The sequence below is a fragment of the Oryza brachyantha genome, chromosome 7 (genome assembly GCF_000231095.2).
Source record: "Oryza brachyantha chromosome 7, ObraRS2, whole genome shotgun sequence".
Lineage (NCBI taxonomy): Eukaryota > Viridiplantae > Streptophyta > Magnoliopsida > Poales > Poaceae > Oryza > Oryza brachyantha.
Genome location: NC_023169.2, coordinates 13,603,505 through 13,625,722, shown reverse-complemented (window position 1 = coordinate 13,625,722; position 22,218 = coordinate 13,603,505). Strand labels below are relative to the sequence as shown.

The window sequence follows — 22,218 nt, the reverse complement described above, 5'->3', positions numbered from 1 at the left end:
ACTTTACTTATCATACTAATAAGATATCTCGTTTTATGTCATCCTCTTAAGCTTAGTCCATCTGATAGCGGCGTTGCTCGACAATTCGATACAAACAAACATGGGCTGCACGCACATAATCACAATAACGTTCCAGCCCATCTGCTAAGGATCGCATGTACAACGTACACCGCAAGGGCAGAGTCTTCAACGCTTCGGATGTACGGAGTAATATACTAATACTGTTGGGCCTAGGACGATGTAGCCGTGGTCAAGTGTGTCTGCGAGGCTCGTCAGTCGTCACCACGATGGTGGCGGCGATCGCACGCATACATCAGTCGAACCGATATCGTATGCAGTGACAGGTGGACCATATGGCTCGTGGGACCTACCTGTCAGTATGCACTACTATGCAGAGGATGTGCACCCACATTAGTTAGGATCTCACTCAGGATTAGCGTTTACGAAACCATGAGGGCCACCGTTACCGTCCCGGCGGTATCGACGTTTACCATGTGATAACCGTGGTTAAAAAGTGTATAATCACATCAGATTTAATTATAATTTTAAATTATCTTTAAGTTTTATTTGAATTTAAAAAGATTATCGTAGTTTTATTAGTACTGTCCATTGCGTTATTACTGTACGATAACGTAAACCGCTGTGACGTACTGGAAACATAAACCCATGGACTTACCGGAGGATAGCTTCTGGACAGGGGCGGATCTTTCTTAGTCCCCGCAATAAAATTTCTGGTATTACTGAAGAGATGGATGAACTAGAAACAATTCTCTTTCGTCCAGTTTCTCCTAATATTTTTTCTGAATCCGCCACTGCTTGCTTCTGGAGTAATTAACCACTAAACAGCAATCACCCGTACCGTTTTGGACAAGCTGTCGAGCTTCATATTAACAATGCTTAAAAACACTGTGACTCTGTGATCTCGATAGACCAAATTAATCGCTCTGCCCCGCCCATGCACCGATGCACAGCTGTTGACTACGCAACCCAATTTGCCTTGCTCGTCTTGTATTCGGCAGTTACTGCCTGCTTAATTACGTTTTTCTGCTCCCATAGTCCCATTCTGTCGGTCCAAAGAGATAAAACTCCTCCCTCCGAATTTTATTGTATGTATATAATAATGTTGATTTTTAGACCAAGTTTCTAAAATCTTTTCTCAAAAACATCATATCGAATCTTTGAACACCTAATGAAGCATTAAAATGAACATTAATACTAATTACACAGTTATGGGGGAAATCGTGAGACGAATCTTTTGAGCCTAATTAGTACATAATTAGTCATAAGTGCTACAGTAACCGACATGTGCTAATAATGGATTAATTAGACTCAAAAGATTCGTCTCACGGTTTTCAGGTGGAATCTGAAATTTGTTTTATAATTACTCTACGTTTAATACTTCAAATGTGTGACCGTACGTGACGATGTGATCACTCTTCTAAAATTTTTAGGAACTAAACGGGGCCTTAATCGAAGTTTGACAAATCATTTTATTAAAATAATTCACTAAAGATGTTTGAAAGATACTTTCTTTATCCTAAATTAATCATCATATAAGAGAAAAGTAGAAATATCAAATTGATCATTAGAGAAGACATCCTTATGCATTAATTATAGTATGAAAAACCCTATGGTTCACATGCATTAAATGCTTACATGTATCTATCCAATCGGTTTTGATGTGATTTGTAATTTCGATTTTATATGTATACATGTAGCCTGAGATTTGTGACTCTATTTTTTAGCGCTAATTAAATAGATTCTTGGTTTTTATATATAAAGCTTATATGATGATTAATTTAGGAGGGAGTAAGTAATTTATATTTTTATATTTACATATAAATTCTAAATAAACAAATATGTGTTTAATAATCGGCGCCGTTAAAGGAAAAAACGACGACTCTCCTCTGACATCACAGTATGCCGTGCCGTGCAAATCATGCTCACGCACGTTTTCTGCGTGGTAATGGTATGTGTTTTTTTTTTGGTTTTTTTTTTTTTTTTGCAATATCGCGCTTCGTGTAGCACGCAGCGCGCGGATCTCGACGCCACCTTGTGTCGGGCTCGCGGGCAGCCAGCCCACTCCGCTCTGCTCCTCGTGAGTCTCCGGAAGTCCGGATCACATTTCACATGGCATTTTGGGGGAGAGGGGGAGGGGGGCACGTCGCACAACACGCGTACGCTTTTGGATTCTCGCTCGGTTAAAATCCACCACGAAAATCTGCATTCATTTCGTCGCGTACCTATGCAGCTCGAGCCGGTAGCAGCTACTGCAGTGGCTGCTGCTGGCTAGCTAGCTACGACTCGGGGAGGAGTGGAGGAGGATCGATCATACGTACCCAGCCAGCCATGGCGCCTTCGCCGGCGGCTGGCCGTGGCGGGAGCACCGACGCCGGCCTCACAGACCCTCTGCTGCGCGGCGGCGGCGGCGCGAAGGACAAGTACTGGGTGCCCGCCGACGAGGAGGAGGATGAAGAGACCTGCTGCGGGGAGGAGGACGGCCGCCCGCCGCCGCTGTACCGGACGTTCAAGGTCAGCGGCGTCCTCCTCCACCCCTACAGGTGTGTCAACTAGCTAGCTTCTCTTCTTCCTCCTCCTCCTCGCTGTCGTGGATGTAGCCTCATCCCGTGTACATCTCCACTGCTGCGCTGCTACTGCTATGCTACGTCATCGATAGTAGTCTCAAGTTTATTGAATCTTGTGGAGCATCAATACCTTGATTAAGTGATTAGAAAGTTAGGATACGATCTGTTTTTCTCGGTTCGTACAGTTGTTTTCTTACGAACAACCCTGTCTCCTAGCTTCCATTTACGCCTATAAACTAATATAAAATTTTTAATCTTAAATTACTTAAATTTAGAGGTGATTTATCATAATTTATTTTTCAGTTTTGGAGTTAGCCGTGGACATGTACATAAAAAAAATTATCCTAAATCATTTATTTTTTGTAAACGTGTCATTTGACTTTTTTCAAAAAACCGAACCATTAAAACAAGTTTCCATTTATAACTAATTATTACTACCTCTATTTCATGAAATAACATAAGGTGTTTGATTTTTTGTTACAACTTTTGACCATTTATTTTATTTAAAAATTTAATATAAATATAAAAAATAATAAGTCAGGCTTAAAGTTCTTTTGATAATAAAGTAAGTCACAAGAAAAAATTTGTATTAAATTTTTATATTTGTATTAAATTTTTGAATAAGACGAATAGTCAAACATTGAAAAAAAAACCTAAACATCATACGTTATGAAACATGGATAGTACTATTTATTCCATCTATTCTAAAATAATTTTATTACTTTTTCTCAAATTTTAACACGAAGTAATTAATCATGCCTTAATGATACAGCGCGTCTGCAAACTCGGTCTCTTCATTTGTATCGAACAAGGCCATAATAATATCCATTTGGAAAAAGATAGGATTATAGCCCTGTCTGAATTGGTCCTTAAAATTTAAACCCTGACACTAATCATGTCTCAATGTTTCCGACATTTATTTTACATCCCCATCCACATTTGGTGTTTTTTTTTTGGCATACATGGCACTCATCTGGCATCGTAGTCACTAGTGAAAATAAAATATATTATGATCTCCCATGTCATCGTCTGTCATTATTTCTTCACTCTCCCTTTTCCTCTTTATCATAGGGTTATTGTTTTGCTTTCAGAAAAAACTAAATAACATATTTCTAAAAATAATTTATGAATAAAACTTTTATATATATATATATATATATTCTTAACTATTTAAAAACAAATATTAAAAAATAAACTATGGTAAAAATCCTAAAATCGACTTCATGTTTAATAATAAAAATAAAATGTTGACTTATAAAGATAGAGAGAAGCTAAAATATAGGGTTATCTATGGGCCTATTTGGGAGAACTTCTCCCAGCTGAAGCTTTTCCCAGAAGCTACTTTTGTCAGAAGTGCCTCAAACGGTCCGCAACTTCTGAGAATCTATAGTTACAGGTTCTGAAAAATGAACTAAAAATCCAGAATCTGAAAGCTAGGTTTAGAAACTTTTCTAGATTCTCAGAAGCTAGCTGCCAAGCAGCTGTTTCTCCACAAACAAACCCTATATCTCCCGTCTCCACGCTACTCGCCCCAACGGCGCCGTGTCGTGAAGAACGCAAGCGCAAGCATGCTTGGTGATGCATGTAGGCGGCTCGAGCAGGAGCACCAAGAACTGTCCAAGACTCCAAGATCCCCGTGCATCGAAATGACAAGTGGGTTCCACAAGAATTTTATTTTAAGCTCAACGTCTCACGCAGCACGTACGATAAATTAAACCGCCCTAGGTTAAGGAGGTGTTTAGATCGAGAAAATTTTTGGGAGAAGTGTCACGTTAAATGTTTGATCGGATGTGGGAAGGGGTTTTCGGACACGAATGAAAAAACGAATTTCACGGCTAGCCTAGAAACCACGAGACAAATCTTTTGAGCCTAATTTATCCGTCATTAGCACATGTTGGTTACTATAGCACTTATGGCTAATCATGGGTTAATTAGGCTCAAAAGATTCGTCTCAATATTTCTTCCGTAACTGTGCAATTAGTTTTTTGATTCATCTATGTTTAATGCTTTATTTAGATGTCCAAAAATTCGATGTGATATTTTTAGAAAAAAATTTAGGAACTAAACAAGGCCTAAGACGATATATGTGAAGTAGAGTAGACGTTTTAAAAAGGTTGAGGTGAATCATCCATCTCTGGTGATGTTTAGGGACGGATTTTAAACTTCAGTAAAAAAATTAGAGACAATAAATTGACTTTTTTATGAATATTTTCACAAAATTAAGGAATTTGTGTTGATCATAAAAGTATCTTTTTTGATAATCCTAATTTCTAATCGTTCCTTTCTAGGTCGGAACACTGTTCATGTGAGTGAAACCGTGATTCAAATGCCATGAACAGTATCGAAATATTGTAGCAATAGTTGCCTTGAAACACTTTTTATTACTGTAGCAAATACTGCTAAATCTCAGCCCTCCATTTCAATTCAATAGCTACGAGGTATACCAAACTCATGTTGCTGTTGCTGTTTGTAGTAGCATCTTGCTACTACAGAGTATCTCATTCCTTTCTTCATTGAACTATGGCAGGTTACTAACTGTAGTGAGGCTGATCGCCGTCGTCCTCTTCCTCGCATGGCGCATGAAGCACCGGAACTCGGACGCCATGTGGCTCTGGTGGATCTCGGTCGCTGGCGACTTCTGGTTCGGCGTCACCTGGTTGCTCAACCAGGCCTCCAAGCTCAACCCCGTCAAGCGCGTCCCCGACCTCTCCCTCCTGAGGCGGCGCTTCGACGGCGGCGATCTCCCCACCGGCGGCCGTGGTGGCAGCCTCCTCCCTGGCCTCGACGTGTTCGTCAACACCGTCGACCCCGTGGACGAGCCCGTGCTGTACACCATGAACTCCGTCCTGTCCATCCTCGCCACCGACTACCCCGCCGAGCGGCACGCCACCTACCTCTCCGACGACGGCGCGTCGCTGGTCCACTACGAGGGGCTGGTCGAGACGGCGAGGTTCGCCGCGCTGTGGGTCCCGTTCTGCCGGAAGCACCGCGTCGAGCCGAGGGCGCCGGAGAGCTACTTCGGGCGGGCCAAGGCGGGGCCATACGCCGGGCCGGCGGTGGAGGAGTTCTTTGCCGACCGGGGGTTCGTGCGCCGGGAGTACGAGGAGTACAAGGCGCGGCTCGACGCTCTCTTCGCTGATATCCCCCGGCGATCGGAAGCTTGTGATGGCAGTGCGAACGCCAAGGCAGGAGGAGGCGCGAAGCCGACTCTAATGGCGGATGGGACCCCATGGCCAGGGACATGGATTGAGCCAGCTGAGAATCACAAAAAAGGACACCACGCCGGAATTGTTCAGGTAAAATTTATCTTTTTCTTTCGCTGTGTTCAGTTTAAATCATCTTTATGGAGTAATTAATCTGCTATTAGTTGCTACAGATGCTCCATTCATGTAATGCTTAGTGCAAACTAGACACAGTGAAAAATGTTTGATTGTTGAGGTAGGTAATGTTGAGCCATCCGAGTGGTGAGCGTCAGCTCGGCACGCCGGCGAGCTCCGATCGCCCTGTGGATTTCAGCGCCGTCGACGTGCGCCTCCCGATGCTGGTGTACATCGCCCGCGAGAAACGGCCGAGGCACGACCACCAGAAGAAGGCGGGCGCCATGAACGTGCAGCTGCGCGTGTCCGCGCTGCTGTCGAACGCGCCCTTCGTCATCAACTTCGACGGCGACCACTACATCAACAACTCCCAGGCCTTCCGCGCGGCCATGTGCTTTATGCTTGACCGCCGCGACGGCGAGAACACCGGCTTCGTCCAGTTCCCCCAGCGCTTCGACGACGTCGACCCGACGGACCGGTACTGCAACCACAACCGCGTCTTCTTCGACGCGACGTTGCTCGGCCTCAATGGCATCCAGGGGCCGTCCTACGTCGGCACCGGCTGCATGTTCCGCCGCGTAGCGCTCTATGGCGACGACCCGCCGCGGTGGAGGCCCGGCGACGACGACGACGGCGATGCCAAGGCGATGGGTTGCCCCGGCAGGTACGGCAACTCGATGCCGTTCGTCCACACGATACTGGTGGCGGCGAACCAAGAACGGCCCATCGCGTCGGCGGCGGCGTCCCTCGACGAGACGGCCATGGCGGAGCTGCAGAAAGTGATGACGTGCGCGTACGAGGACGGGACGGACTGGGGCGACGACGTCGGGTGGGTGTACGACATCGCGACGGAGGACGTGGTGACCGGCTTCCGGCTGCACCGGAAGGGGTGGCGGTCGATGTACTGCGCCATGGAGCCCGACGCGTTCCGCGGCACGGCGCCGATCAACCTCACGGAGCGCCTGTTCCAGATCCTGCGGTGGTCCGGCGGCTCCCTCGAGATGTTCTTCTCCCGCAACTGCCCGCTCCTCGCCGGCCGGCGGCTGCACCCGGTGCAGCGCGTCGCGTACACCAACATGACGGCGTACCCGGTCTCGGCGCTCTTCGTCGTCGTCTACGACCTCCTCCCGATCATCTGGCTCTCCCACGGCGAGTTCCACATCCAGAAGCCGTTCCCGACGTACGTGGCGTACCTCGTCGCCGTCATCGCCTCGATCGAGGTGATCGGCCTGGTCGAGATCAAGTGGGCGGGGCTCACCCTGCTCGACTGGTGGCGCAACGAGCAGTTCTACATGATCGGCGCGACGGGCGTGTACCCGACGGCGGTGCTGCACATCCTTCTCAAGAAGCTCCTCGGCCTGAGGGGCGTCCGCTTCAAGCTGACGGCGAAGCAGCTAGCCGGCGGCGCGACGAGGGAGAGGTTCGCGGAGATGTACGACGTGCACTGGGCGCCGCTGCTGGCACCAACCGTCGTGGTGATGGCTGTCAACGTGGCAGCAATCGGAGCGGCGGCGGGGAAGGCGGTCGTCGGGGGCTGGTCACCCGCGCAGGTCGCCGGCGCGTTGGCCGGGCTGGTGTTCAACGTGTGGATCCTGGTGCTGCTCTACCCGTTCGCGCTCGGGATCATGGGGCGCTGGAGCAAGAGGCCATGCGCGCTCTTTGCCCTGCTCGTGGCCGCCTGCGCGGCCGTCGCGGCGGGGTTCGTCGCGGTCCATGCCGCTGTCGCCGCCGGCTCCGCGCCGGCACCGTTGCGAGGAGACGAGCAGGGCAATGGAAGCGATGCTCTTCGCACTCTAGTTTTGAAGACGGTTCCGCGGGAGCTGACACCAATCCTAAGGCAAAAGAAATCGTGGATTGGCGGCAGATCGATCGGGTGATCAGGTCGATCAAGCTCAGCAACTCGGGAGTCACAAACCTAGCGTGCGGAAACACAATCCAGCAACTTTTAGGTTTACTTCAACATCGGAAATAGTCGGAATCCTATTCAGTAGCATGACTACAACATTATAAATTTGGATCAAAAATAGATGGACGAGATTGTGTCCTACGTGGCATCAACTAAACGAAGAAACAGAGTCCATCGGTCAACAATTTCGTCGACGGTGATCGCTCATGGTCCCAGGCAAATCCATGGTTCCATCGTGCATTGCAGCTAGCACTGCAAGTCGAAGTCGGCGGGCGGAGGATCGGATGCGCGCGGGGTGGCCATGGCAAAATCTTCTTCTCGCCGCTCCAAAAGACGTCCTCAGCCGCGCGACAACTCATCCTTCGCCCGACAAAATCCCTTCGGCTCGCGATTCCCCACCACCATCGCTAAAGATGGATGCGGCAGCGCCGACGAGTGCGCCCAAGAAGAGAGTGGCCCCGCGAAGAAGGACACAGGGGCAAGGGATGGTCGCGGTGCATCAGCTGCTCACAAGAGCGGAGGGGCGGCTGGTCGCGGCGCCGGATTGGCAGCAACTCTCCGCGGAAGCGTTGTGGCGTGTGGAGGTAGGAGCTTCGGCCGAAGAATTTGCTCTGCCATCTAAAGGAGAGAATCAACCAGTTATAACAAGATAACTTCATGCTGGACCTTCAGGTGATAAGAGTATGCTCCGCGGATAACTCCATGTTGTTACAATTTAACTTTTGCTTTGGCCAATTAGTTATTTGTCCAAATTACTAGCGAATTCTTTCCACACATACGATTGTTTTTTCGTGTTGTATTGAGGTCATTTTCCCTGTTGATGTATCTTATTTATGTTTATAAACACTTATATTAGCGAAGCAACAGAATGTCATACACAAATCAATGTGTGTTTGATCACGGATGTATGTATGGATTAAACAACCTCGTAGACAACTAAAAAGACAAAATTATCTAAATTGTTATATGATTTGTCTGCTTGGCTATCTATATATATTAATAGACAGTTGTTGTCTAGATTGTTGTACATGCCTTTAGTCACCTAGATTACTCACTAGTGTTTACATTTCGTTGTGTGCTCATGCATCGGCTCAAACGGTGGTCAAGTCAGGATCACTGTCATCGCCATCATACTTTTTAATAGAAATTTATAACCGTACCATTATAATTTTATAAAGTTTAAGATATAACATCGGTATCTCACACATAGAACCCACATAAGTCAATGATATGTCGGTCATGATGATATATCTTAAACTTTGCAAAATTATAATGGCATGATTGTAATTTTCCATTTTTAATAAGGCTATCTCCGTATCATGAAAAATTTAACTTTTTGTTATTTTATAGGTTAATGATAATAGATTCGTCATCATTAGTCGTGAGATGCATCAAACCCAACCGATAAAAAGTGCCAAAAACTTAAAATCCCTGTGCATCGAAGCAGACAGCTAGTCGTGTTCACCATGTTTATACGATTTGAATGATCAAATCAACAACTCGGGAGATGGAAACAGGATCTCCAACCGGAAAATTGCCGTCATAATTTTTTTATATTTTTTAATAACTATTTAAATAACATGCAATAGACAAGAAGCTGATGAGGGGACGGCCCCTCTAGTGTTTAGAATCCACGCTCTTAAGGGGACGTCTCCTCGTCTATTACATATCATCCAAATAGTCATAAAAAAATATAAATTTTTTTAAGATATATTAATATATGATATATCACTATACAAACATGAAAGTTAAAATATGACTTCTACAATCTATAGTAAAAATAACAAATATACGATTGTGAGTATGCGTATACTATTCACCGTTTAATTTGTTATTTTTGTTATGTATTGTAGAAGTCATATTTTAATTTACATGATTGTGTAATGATATATCACATATTAATCTATCTTCATAATTTTTTTATATTTTTTGATGTCTAATTAAATAACATGTAATAGAATTGAAGCCGACGAGGGGACGGTCCCTCGAGAGTTTAGAATCCACGCTCTATATAACATATATAACATGGTTGTTTAGAATCCACGCTCTATATAACATATATAACATGGTGTATTATTCTCCGTCTGTCCTTCGTGCATGAGAAAACGAAACTCTACATGTTCTGTTCTGTTGACATTGTCTTGTGCAGAATCATCCCAAGCATGCCCTAGGTACTTATTTTACGTCAGATGTTTATTCTATCGCAAGCTTGCTAATAAACTACAGGCAATAATTGCAGCACACAAAATCGCAGAGACATCATATGCAAGCAAGGGGTATCGTATAGGCAAGAAGTGATGCAGCTCACCTACACACTGGCCTTTATTTGCACTACCTTTGACTTGTGAAGATTAATTAGCGAAATGACTACCTATATAACTTTTGATAAAAAAAGTTATTCAAAAATATAACTCTAGAATAATTATAGTGTGATTATATTATAACTTCTATATAACTACAATACATCTATATTGTACATCTTTCGTTCTAGAATATAAATATTTATAGGATTTAAATAGTGTCCCATAACATAAACATTTCAATTATTATCTAATATTAAATATCACACCAATTAATTTTCACATAAAATTTTTCTCATTTTATTCAGACCTATCGTTCCACACATACACATTACTTATTTATTAAGGGATATTATAGTTTTTTCAATCTTAATCTCTATTAATAAAACTAAAATATTTATATTTTGCAATAGAAGAAGCGAACTTGGAAGATGTCCTTCAGGTTCATCGCATCAAAATAAAACGGGAAAACAAAAGGATGAAATCTGAAGTGGTGGTCCTGCGATTCGAACCTTATCTTTTAACAGTCTTGCAAGTTGCAACTGATCATGATGACCGTAGTAACCACGAGCGGCAACAAAGCTAATAACACCATAGTTTTATGGCTTCTGCTTATGCTATAAGTTAGTAAATTATTAATACTAAATTTAAATTTAATTTTAAAGTTTTTCGCTAAAGTTCATTTTCAACTTTGGCTTTTAAATCATCTAAAAAATATATATATATAAATTTATTTATAAATTATTTTTTATTTATAAATACGTCATTTAGTAGAAAAGCATAACAATTCCCCCTTAACCCCCCCCCCCCCCCCCCCCCCCCGCGTGATGTATACCGTTTTAGCAGAGCACAACCCCACGTCACAATATCTATCACCAGAGATGGTCCTCAATTTTTGCATGATTGTGTATGTAGCCCAACCAAATCTTTTGTTGGTTGAGACATGGAAATGGACATTTGGTCAAATGTGCAACCGCTCTCCTGTATCAAACTTGGAAAGATAGGGACCAACGGGATTTTGAGTTCCGGTGGATAATTAAAAAAATGGAATTATGTATAAGTATTCCCCCACTGATCAATTGTGCTCAACCAATAATTTTCTTCAAAAAGCCCTAAGTTAGAGGTCTATTATAATACCACAGTCCGTTTGAAGCCTGTCAGTATGAATTTGACCCATGTGATATTGAAGGAAATGTGCAGTGGTGATTTAATGCCATCTTAAAGGTTTAGGTAGGTGAGAACCTACTTATAAGCCTCGGTGCTCCAACCGTGATATCACCAGAGCCAAGATGCTACACATGTTTTAGTTTTCTTACTACATAGCTACATGTTTACCATCCAGATAAACACCCACACATTTGAACTTTCACAAAGCTACCTGGTTACCACCAGATAAAAAAAACCATATAGTTGAACTTTGAGATGGACAGATAGAGGTAATCATGCCAGTTTGTAGTTATGGTCAAGAAAAATTATAAGCTAGCAATCCTGTTTGAACTTGAAAAGCCTTTTGTATTCTTAAAAAAAAGCTAATGCATCCATCCCAAAATATAATTATTTTTAAGATTTAAATCTAGTATCCCAGTATAAGTATTTTTATTACCATTTACCTAGCTATTTGTCTTACTAATTTTTTTACTATTTTTTATTTTATCCCCACATATCATCTCATCTGAGAAACAACATAACCTTTTTCTACAACTTAACTTAAAAAAAAAGAGTGTCCAATGAAAATCCATACTTGATTATATTTTTGCGATGTTTACGTTCCACGTTTGAAAGTCCATCTTATTTAAAATTTTCATGATTATTATTTTTATTATTTCATTTTAAAACTTAACGTCAAAAGGGGTGTGTCCAAAACGAAAACAGCAGAGTGAGCCGCACAACGCATGGAACGCAGAATTCTGGCGGCCGGCCTCCCTTGCGGCGTACTGCTCCAGATGGATCCATTCCAAGCCGTTCTTATCTTCCAAAGCGTCGCCGACGTGCCGTCGCGTTCGCGTGCCTATCCTCTACTATTCCTCTTCGACTCCCGCTTGACGCCGTCCGTTTCCCTTCTTCCGCGTCTCCCGAACTTCCCAAGTCTCTTCCATTTCCCTTCTTCCAGTAGCTTCCTGCCTTCCTCCGCCTCCGCCTCCGCCGCCGCCGCACTCAACCAAACCAAACCCCAAGCGAGCGAAGCGAGCTCCGAGCTCTCCCCCCCTCTCTCCACGGTCGAGCGCGGATCCCGACCGAACTGGCGATGCAGAACCCGGCGAGCCACCCCGTCGACCTGCCGCTGGCGGCGCCGCCGCCGCCGGTGAAGGCGCCGACCCCGCGGCCCCCTCCGCCGGCCTCGATGCAGCCGGAGTCGCCGGGGGTGTTCTTCACCGCCGCCGCGGCGGCCGCCCCCGCCGGCTCCTCCCACCGCCGCATCGCCATCGCCGTTGACCTCTCCGACGAGTCCGCCTACGCCGTCCGCTGGGCCGTCGCCAACTACCTCCGCCCCGGGGATGCCGTCATCCTCCTCCACGTCCGCCCCACCTCCGTGCTCTACGGCGCCGACTGGGGCTCCGTCGACCTCTCCCTCCCCGCCAACCCTAACCCTAGCGACCCCCCGTCGGCCGAGGACGACGCTGAGGCCGCCGCGCGCAAGATGGAGGACGACTTCGACGCCTTCACTGCTTCCAAGGCCGACGACCTTGCGAAGCCCCTCAAGGACGCCGGGATCCCCTACAAGATCCACATCGTCAAGGATCACGACATGAAGGAGAGGCTCTGCCTCGAGGTGGAGAGGCTTGGCCTCAGCGCGGTCATCATGGGGAGCAAGGGCTTTGGCGCCTCCAGGCGGACCAGCAAGGGGAGGCTTGGAAGCGTCAGTGATTACTGCGTGCACCATTGTGTGTGCCCGGTGGTGGTGGTGCGTTTCCCTGACGATGGTGTGGCAGAGGGCGGAGATGGTGGCGCAGCGGAGTTGGCAGTGGGTGAGGAAATGCTGCACCCTGTGCCGGAGGAGGATGCTGAGTACCATGACGCCACTGAAGAGCACAAGGGTAATTGATTTACTGTTGTTTGTGTACTTGTGTTGCTTCTATATGTGTTGTTTCCTACTTTGATATGCTATACATGTAATCTCAATAATCAAATATGGAATGAAAAATTAACTACATTTGCTAATTATAGTTAATATAAACAATGTTGACTCTTAGTGCAGAACCTACATTTGGTTTAGCCCGCTCCCGCGCACCACACATGCGCCCACGCTAATGCATAAAACCACTAGCATTGATGAGTTACTCTATGTAGCATATTGTGTTCCATTCCTTTCTATCATCTTAATAAAATAATGGAAACAGAAGGCCACTAATAGTCTAGAAATTCCCACATTAATTAGATAAAAGGAAAAAAAATCTAAGCTATTGATTAAAACGTGGGCCCAGAGTATAACAGCCTAGATTAACCAAAGAGTCCTAGAAATACAATTTAAAATATGGAGAGTGTAATCGGAAGAGTCCATACCAATTATAAATCTAAGAGATTAGGAGATATATGTTGAAAGGAGAATCCATGTAATATTGTGAAAATTTATTTTTTGGAAAAATAAAATAAAGTCATTAATGTTTTTCACAATACAAGGTTGATTGTTGTATCCACGTATGGCCTAATATCCATATACACAGAAAGAGTCAGTATCTAAGATTGTGTATCTCTATGTTCAATATGTATACTGAATCTAAAGACAATAATACACTGGAGGCAAAATAATTATCTATTTACTAGCATATTGCCCATGCGCTGCGATGAGGTTTTATTAAAAATATCACTAGCATGTTATGAAATAGAGTTAATAAAATGGTTTGATATATATGTCTCAGTTATTTTTTATTTCAAAAAATAGGAGGGAGTTGGTGGTGGGGTAGGTGGCAGATTCACCACCACCACTACTCCCTTTTATATAGGAGTACAGATTATATTGTTAAGGTGATAGAAAAATGAGCCTCCACATTTGCTCTAAATGCCTAGAAATTACCATATTAATTGGAGAAAAGAAATAAATAATTACTAATAGATTTTGTAACAACGGTAGGCATGCAATCTACACAGGCCACCATGCTAGTTTCCAACATCTTGATGTGCAAAAGCGATTTGACTACTGCGGCTGTTCCAAAATATAGCAACCTAGTACCCATGTCTAGACTTGTAGTACTAGGATGTATCACATCTAGTGCTAAGTTGCTATATTCGGGAACGGAGGGAGTATACAAGTTTGACCTTGTCATGTGATTTAGTCTTTGTGGCAAATCAGTTATCAGCCACCAGCGGTATTCGTAAAAAAAAAGGAGATGCATGCTGCATACAAGGCTGTATACAGGGAACAGATGGCCAATCTGTTAACTGGCAATTTCGTGTTATGTCGCATAAGTGAGCCTAGGTAGTATAATCACTACAAGGTGTGTGACTGAACGAATGCTGCTTACTCTTCAGATACTGTGACAATTAGTTACCGTTTGTTTGTTGTCCCTTCAGTGTAGTATATTTTTTCATCATGTGACTATCTGTTATTATAAACCGTAACATTATTGCATCTATGAAGCATGTTCCTAGATAGCTTTTGCCGCGAGTTGAACATCTCTACAGATTCTCATTACTGTTCAAAGTTTTATGTACTTTAACTATGGATTAGCATAGGAATAAACAACAATTTGTATTCTTTTGGATGTGTTTATTGTCTGTATGATTTAAAATCAATAACAAAATGTATGTTTTAATCTTAGTTATTGATTGCATATGAGTTTATGAGGGACTGAACACTGTACCTGGAGTTTTGTTCGTCTTGAACTTATTTACTTCCTTACCAGTAATGTACTAATGTTCATGATCGATTGAACTGTGGTATTCATTTGCTGTACTATACATTCTTGCGAAAGGTTCTGGAGTTAGTAATCTGCCAATGCCTTAAGTTGGTTCTGTTTCTGCAGATACTTGATCGATTGCTGTATGATGATGTCCTCTTTGACCCAGGTGAGCATATGATTGAATTCTTCTACCTAGTTTGCATTGTCAGTGTCTTGCGGTTTCAACTGTGAAATGTTTGTTTAGAGAAGAAATTCATATATTCATAGGATTGAAACTTCTATTTTGTGCTGTAAGTTGCTGTGTATATGTGCTGCACAGGTTAATCTGTTAAGATTACCATCTTCTATAGGCCAAAAACCATGACATCTCTGCAGCTTCTTGTAATGTGGCTAGGTCCATATACCAGATTACAATTTAAATTGATTATTCAGATTAACATCGGAAGCCTCATTTTGCCTACTCCCTCCATCCAATAACATAAGGTATTTTACCATTCAAATTTGTCCCACAATATAGGGGATTTTATGATCCGGAGATAATGTTTTATTTTCCATTAATCAACTTTTATACTACTTTATTTCCCCACCTACCATCTTTTTATGACATGACTTGTACTATTGATCCTTAATTTTTGAAAAAGCGGCATAACCCCTTATTTTATGGGATGGAGGGAGTAGTAATTATGATGTTGAAAGTTGTGGCTCTGTGCAACATGATTATTCCATTCTCCAAGGCTGCACAGGAGAAACCCAGATGGCCTGGAGCCTGAACAATGTTATGTGTAGAGTCCAGTAATTCAAGCCTTTGAATCGAAGTCCTTGATAAACCTTGATTTCATTTGTTCCATTTGATATCAAGGTTTAGGGTAAATATAATTCCACAGCTTCTAAATAATTCCCACAACATTCAATGTGCCGTTATCTGTTCTATATATTGTGCCGTTATCTGTTCTATATATGGTAAATATAATAATTGGGAACTGCACTGAAGGATTTACAATGTCCTGGTACTGATTTGATTGTTGTACAATGCGCATGTTGAATTAGTTTCCCCGTGCTTCTATTTAGTACCTAATTTCTCTCCTTTCCTTCTGCAGCATGTAAAGGTTATAGCAGTCAACTGTTTCCTGGGTGCTAACTGCCGTTTCTTCTGAGGGCATTTGCTGTTCCGTGCAACTTTCGCTGCCTATGTTTATTCATGCTTTGTTGTATTTTCTTGTCTTGTTTTATGTAGTTTTATCTGACTGTTGTACTGCTTGCACCGTTATTTTTTATGATTTAGAACTTTTGTGCTTTCTCAACTTCACAAGATCCGTTTCTGAATTCTGATGAAAGTTACAGTTTGCCTACTTAGCGAACCAAGTAACGGTCTCCCTATTTTTTTTTTCTTGCTGTACTTCCCATCAAAGTAAGATTGTGGTAGTAGATATGATGAATCTCTCGATTTGCCCGTGTCAATATCTGTCAAAGGAAACTTTATCTTTTTTTTAATCTACTGTTAGGAAAAGCTGACGTTTATACATGAGAGATTGGTTACTTATATTGTGCTCTGCTCTCTGGTCCCTGTCGTGGTTTGTTTGTTCTTCTATAGTTCTATTAGAATTATAGTTAACTCAGAACTAGGACTTGGAAGCCGAGCTCTGCTGCTCTGGAACCTTCCCCATACATATTATCTTTTGGCACATGGGAAGTATTATGATCAGTATGTCAAGAATGGCGACCTGGCTAGATTAGTTCGTTTCACTTTTGAACTCTGCTTTGGTAGTTGGCAGTACATCTCCCATTTTTGATTTATTGTTTGTAAGCGGATGTGGCACTGTGCCAACTCTCGTAGGTCCCGGAGGTTAAAAAAAAAGGAACGAGAAAAATAGAGAAGAACTCCCAAGATGGATGTGCTGTCATTCGGGTCATCTTTTGGCTTTTTGAAAAGAAAAAGATCAAACGGTATATTTATAATAAAAAATAATTTATGAATAAAAATTCTATATATATGTTTTAGTGATATAAAAGCATTGGTTGAAAATAAACAATGATGAAAACCTCAAAATCAACTCTAAATTAAAGGTTGAAAATATAAATTTTGGTTTATAAGTATAAGCAGAAGTGAAAAGATATTCTCATTTTTTTTGTATTCGTGTAAAATGGACTTAAATCTTTGAACAGTTGAAGCTCAGGTGCAATTCAAATAGTTAGGTTAATTCATTGTACCTAAAGGTCAGGCAGAATCCAAATTCCAAAGTGACATGGATCTCAAAAGATTAGTACACCCTCCTGTCACAAAATATTCTTTTTGGTATGAATCGAGACAGAGGGAGCAAGGCCCATTTAGTTGGCAAAATAAAAGTTTTTGGGTGTCTTTGGACGAAATTTTTGGGTGTCACGTCGGATGTTTAATGAGAGAATTTCCTATATGCTATTGAAATTATACCTAGCTCCTTCTATGCCCTTCCTTCTATGTCCTACAAAAAATTGAACTTTCCTTTGTACCATTCACTTAATTTTTTCTTCTTTACGTGACATTGCCGTTAACTTTTCCATCCATCTCCGATTTTGCTTACGTTCTTTCTATGCCACTACATGCCAAATGACCCGAAACATAGCATTGAAAATTGATATTTTCGAATAAAATTTGAAATTAAGACAGCAGCATTGAAAATTGATATTTTCGAATAAAATTTGAAAATTAATATTTTTAGATAAATTTGAAATGACTCGTAACATAGAATTGAAAATTTGAAAACCATCAATTTCCCTACTTTGAAGAGTACTATAGAGCAATATTTGACCGACTATCACAGCATGGGTATCTTTTTTAAACCTTTTGAAAAATTTCAAAAACTAAAATGGTTTTAAATCTCTGAAAAAAATTAAACGAGTAAACAAAGTGACAGAAAATCTCTGAAAAATTCTAAGTAGGGAAATTGATATTTTTCAAATTTTCAATTCTTTGTTGCGGGTCATTTCAAATTTATCCGAAAATATCAATTTTCCAATTTTATTCGAAAATATCAATTTTCAATTCTGTTGTCTTAATTTTAAATTTTTTATTCGAAAATACTAATTTTCAATTCTATATTTCGGGTCATTTGGTATGTAGTGGTACAGAAGGAACATAAGCAAAATAAGTTAACGGAGTTGGATGAAAAACTTAACTGCAGTGGTACGTAAGGAAGAAAAAATTAAGTGAATGGCACAGACGAAAGTTCGATTTTTTGCATAGCATAGGAACCGGGTATAATTTTAGTCGCTTACAGAGAATTCTCTCATGTTTAATAGGATATCGGAATGGGGTTTTGGACATGAGTAGAAAAACGAATTTTATAGGTCAACTAGAAACTTCGAGATGAATTTTTTGATTCTAATTAATCTGTTATTAGCACATATTTAGGTATCCAATTTGAGGTGATGTTTTTAGGAAAAAAAATTAGGAACTAAACGGGGCTTAATCCATAAACTGCAAATTTGAGAATTCTATCATGTAAGGGGTGATTGTTTGGCTTTTACAGGAAAAACCAAAAGATATATTTGTAAACTAAAAATAATTGGTGAATAAAACTTTTATATGTTATTAGTGATTAAAAGTTATAGCTGGTGTGTTCTGTTTCTTCACAGGGTTTCTTATTATAGTGTACCGCGGCTACTATTTGTTTGTCTGTGCTTATATAATGCTTGCATTCAAGGTGCGACTGGAAATAATGATGAATGGTATTGTTGGACCTCTGAATATTTAGGTGAACAACTGTCTGAATATGTATCCAATCCCCTTTCCGTGTCCCTGAGTGCTCATATTCCAGCTCAACTTTGCACTTTTCTGTGAGAAGCCAACTCCTCCTCTCCTTGCCTTTTTGCCAGTCGACACACCACTTTTTCTCCGGCGAATTTTTTTCCCAGGTCACTCAGTCGCACCTTCCGTGTATTGATTTGGTTGCACACATGCTGTCGCCATGGATCCCTTACATTCGGGGACATCGCCATTGGAGACGTATCTTGTTCTTCACTCCGCGTGACTTTCCATCGTTGCGGGCGGCTATACATCACAAATCTCGTTTTGTCACTAATAATAAGATGTGTTATCTTCGTCGTTGCCACCGTCGTCTTTGTCGTTTTCAATTTCTTGGACCGAATGCGGACCATGTGGGGGCCTCTTTTTGGTTGGGGGTCTTCTCTTCTCACGCATTATCGTTTGCCTTTTCTTCCTGGACCATCTGTAGCAGGCATTCTTCATGCGCTGTATATAGGGGAGGGGAGATGGTATGACTTTCACCGTATCTTTTTGCTTTTATTTATGTTTATGAACTAAAATTTAAATTTTTAATTATAAATTTAGAATTGATTTTGGAGAGGTGCGTCTTTTAGATCGCTAAGAATATATATATAATTTTTTTTCACAAGCTAATTTTTATTTACAAATATTCAGTATGATATTTTTATAAACAAAAAATAATTTATAAATAAAGATTTTATATACATGTACTTAGCGATTTAAAAGTAAATGCTGGAAAATAAGCTACGATAAATTCTTAAAAATTATCTCTAAATTTAAGGTTAAAAATTAATTTTTTTTGCTTATGAGCATAAACAAAAGCGAAATACGGGGTGTAGATTTTAGCATATTGTTTTCTAAATTATTAGTTACTCCCTCCAATTCAAACTATATGACATATTTGTTTTGTTGGGACAAAAGTTTGACTAAAGATGACTACGTTAATATACCACTTATACGATAAAAAGGTATAATCGGTAAAAAATAATTTTATTACGAATCTAATAATATTAATTCTGTAACATAAAAATTATATCATAATAGAATAAACTTTGGTCAAACTTTTATTCTAACAAAACAAAATACTACACATTATATTTAAAAATAGAGGCATTACAATTTAAGAACACGCTCGCCTTGCGAGTGTTTTCAGTAGTTTCGGTCTACCATGAAAGTCTATATATTTTCATCATCATCTTTTCGCTTCCGATTATGTTTATTAACCAAATTTGAATTTCCAACATTAAATTTGAAGCTAACTTTCAAGGTTTTTCACCGAAGTTTACTTTTCAGGCTTGTCTTTTAGATTGCTAAGAATATGTATATAAAAGTTTTATTCATGAATTATTTTTCGTTTGCAAATATATTGTTTGACTTTTTTTCACAAAAGAGATAAACAATCATCCCTTTTCATTGACACCCCGATAAACTATTGCCAGAGTTGAGATGTCATCCTCTAAACCCATTTTTTCTACATGTCTTCTGCCTCTCCCGTGTCAATTGTCAAATGGTCTTAGCTCAGCATTTACAAAAGATTCTGCATTTTTTATCGAATCTCGCCATCTGGAGTTAGTGTTACTCAAGATGCAGAAATTGTTAACTACTGTACTTTAGATCTGGATTTGTTGAAAGCTTGACCATGCAGTGATTGTTTAAGTTTACCTTTTTCGAGAAAAAAATCAAACGACATAATTACACATGGAAGATAATTTATGATAAAACTTTTATACATATTCTTAACGATTTAAAAGTTAAGAGTGAAAACTAAACTATAGTGAAAAACACTAAAATCAACCTCAAATTTAAAGACGAAAATTTAAATTTTGGCTTATAAGCATCAGTAGTAAAAATATGGGGCTACATATCTTCTCCAGTAACACATTAGCGACTGGTTTACGGTAGAGAGAATTTGATAAACTGACCACGAGCTGTTGCATTCGGATTATTTATTTCTTCAAACTCAGCCTCTTTTTTCCCCTTATGCATATGCTTATAAGCTAAAATTTAATTTTTTAACTTTAAATTTAAAATAATTTTAGTTTTTTTATTATAGCTTATTTTTAGACCTTAGTTTTTATATCGATAACAACGCGTAGATAATAGTTGTATTCAAAAATTATTTTTTATTTATAGATACAATCAGACAATCACCCCATTGGATACAAACTGGTCCTTGTTTCCTGGGATTTCTTGTGTGTGGTACGGAACCAGTAGAAGTCTAAACCGACAGGGCAAGTGATCTTGCATTTGGAAAAATTTAGGTTAACTTTTAATCACAGGGTGTGTTTGTCTTCCAAGTCTAATCAACTAAAAATGTAGTCTGTTTTAAAGCCACAGAGTGGTGAGCCTGGTCATCATTGATCAATGAAAGATTCACAGTTAAACAGTACCAATCGTGCACAACTGGTCACCTACTGTCCTGCTCACCATCAACCTCCCTGCCCAACTAAAACACTGAAGACTTTCTAATACCTGAGAACAAATAAAATTAACCTATGACTGTACTATAGTCCTCCAATAATTAGCCAAAGTTCCACACCAAATCACACTGTCACATATGCTCCCTTAATTAAAACCTTGAGCCTTTCCAGGTAAGCATGATCATTCCCTCCATCTATTCACAGGTAGCAGAATAGCGTGTCATTGAGCCCAAGGAAGACGGAAAAAAAACTGTGTGCTGCTGTGCCATCATTATGGTGGGTCTCATTAATCAACATGCTCTACTGCATTTGCAGTCCTAACTTGTCAATCTTAATTTTAAAGTAAAATTTAGAGCTTTTTTAATTGTAGCTTCATTTTAGCCTTGACTTTTAGACCACTGAGAACATGTATATAAAATTTTGTCTATAAATTATTTTTTATTTGTAAATATGTCGTTTGGTTTTTTTATAAAAAATATCAAACAATCGCTCCTTGTTAAAAAAACTTTATTTTAGATGAATTAAAAAAACAAGTGTTTGTATACAGTCATCCTAAAAAAATATTCTTTTAAAGAGGGAAGTACTACTATATATTGATTTGCAGGGCCTAAACAAGCCGATATATAACCTACCGGAGTACATTTTTCTCAAGCTATTGCTTATAAATGAAAGACCCAAGCAACAGTAAATATTAAATAAGACTATGCTTGAGTGACCGAAAACAAACGGGAAATGGCTAAATTAATTTTAAATTAAGCATTAAAATTTGAAATTGACTACCGGAGGTCAACCAGGCATATCCAGCCCTGTCCGTACGAATAGCCAGTTGTTACTTCCGCAGTACTACCGGAGTATATTAGTACTAATAAAACACACGTCGTCCGTGACCGTACACCACCCTATGCACGTACCACATCTGTCTCAAAATAAACGAATTTCTAAGTTTAATTTTTAACTCTTCGTCTTATTTAAAATTTTTTTATAATTAATATTTTTATTGTTACTATGTGATAAAACATAAATAGTATTTTACATATAATTATTTTTTTAATTTTTTAATAATTTTTTAATAAGACGGATGGTCAAACG

The 22,218-nt window shown here is 40.6% G+C and overlaps 2 protein-coding genes across 2 annotated transcripts; both read left to right on the top strand.

Moving 5' to 3' along the window:
- Positions 1 to 2,349: 2,349 nt before the first annotated feature.
- LOC102713010 (probable mixed-linked glucan synthase 9) lies at positions 2,350 to 7,779 on the top strand. Its single transcript, XM_040526321.1, has 3 exons — positions 2,350 to 2,561; positions 5,113 to 5,881; positions 6,028 to 7,779. The coding sequence occupies exons 1-3, from the start codon at positions 2,350 to 2,352 to the stop codon at positions 7,777 to 7,779; spliced, it is 2,733 nt and encodes a 910-aa protein (XP_040382255.1).
- A 4,343-nt stretch (positions 7,780 to 12,122) lies between these two features.
- Positions 12,123 to 16,463, top strand: LOC102720616 (universal stress protein PHOS32). Its single transcript, XM_006657755.2, has 3 exons — positions 12,123 to 13,143; positions 15,070 to 15,112; positions 16,044 to 16,463. Exons 1-2 carry the CDS (start codon positions 12,354 to 12,356, stop codon positions 15,075 to 15,077), a joined length of 798 nt encoding a protein of 265 aa, XP_006657818.3. The 5' UTR covers positions 12,123 to 12,353; the 3' UTR covers positions 15,078 to 15,112; positions 16,044 to 16,463.
- The last annotated feature ends 5,755 nt before the right edge of the window (positions 16,464 to 22,218 follow it).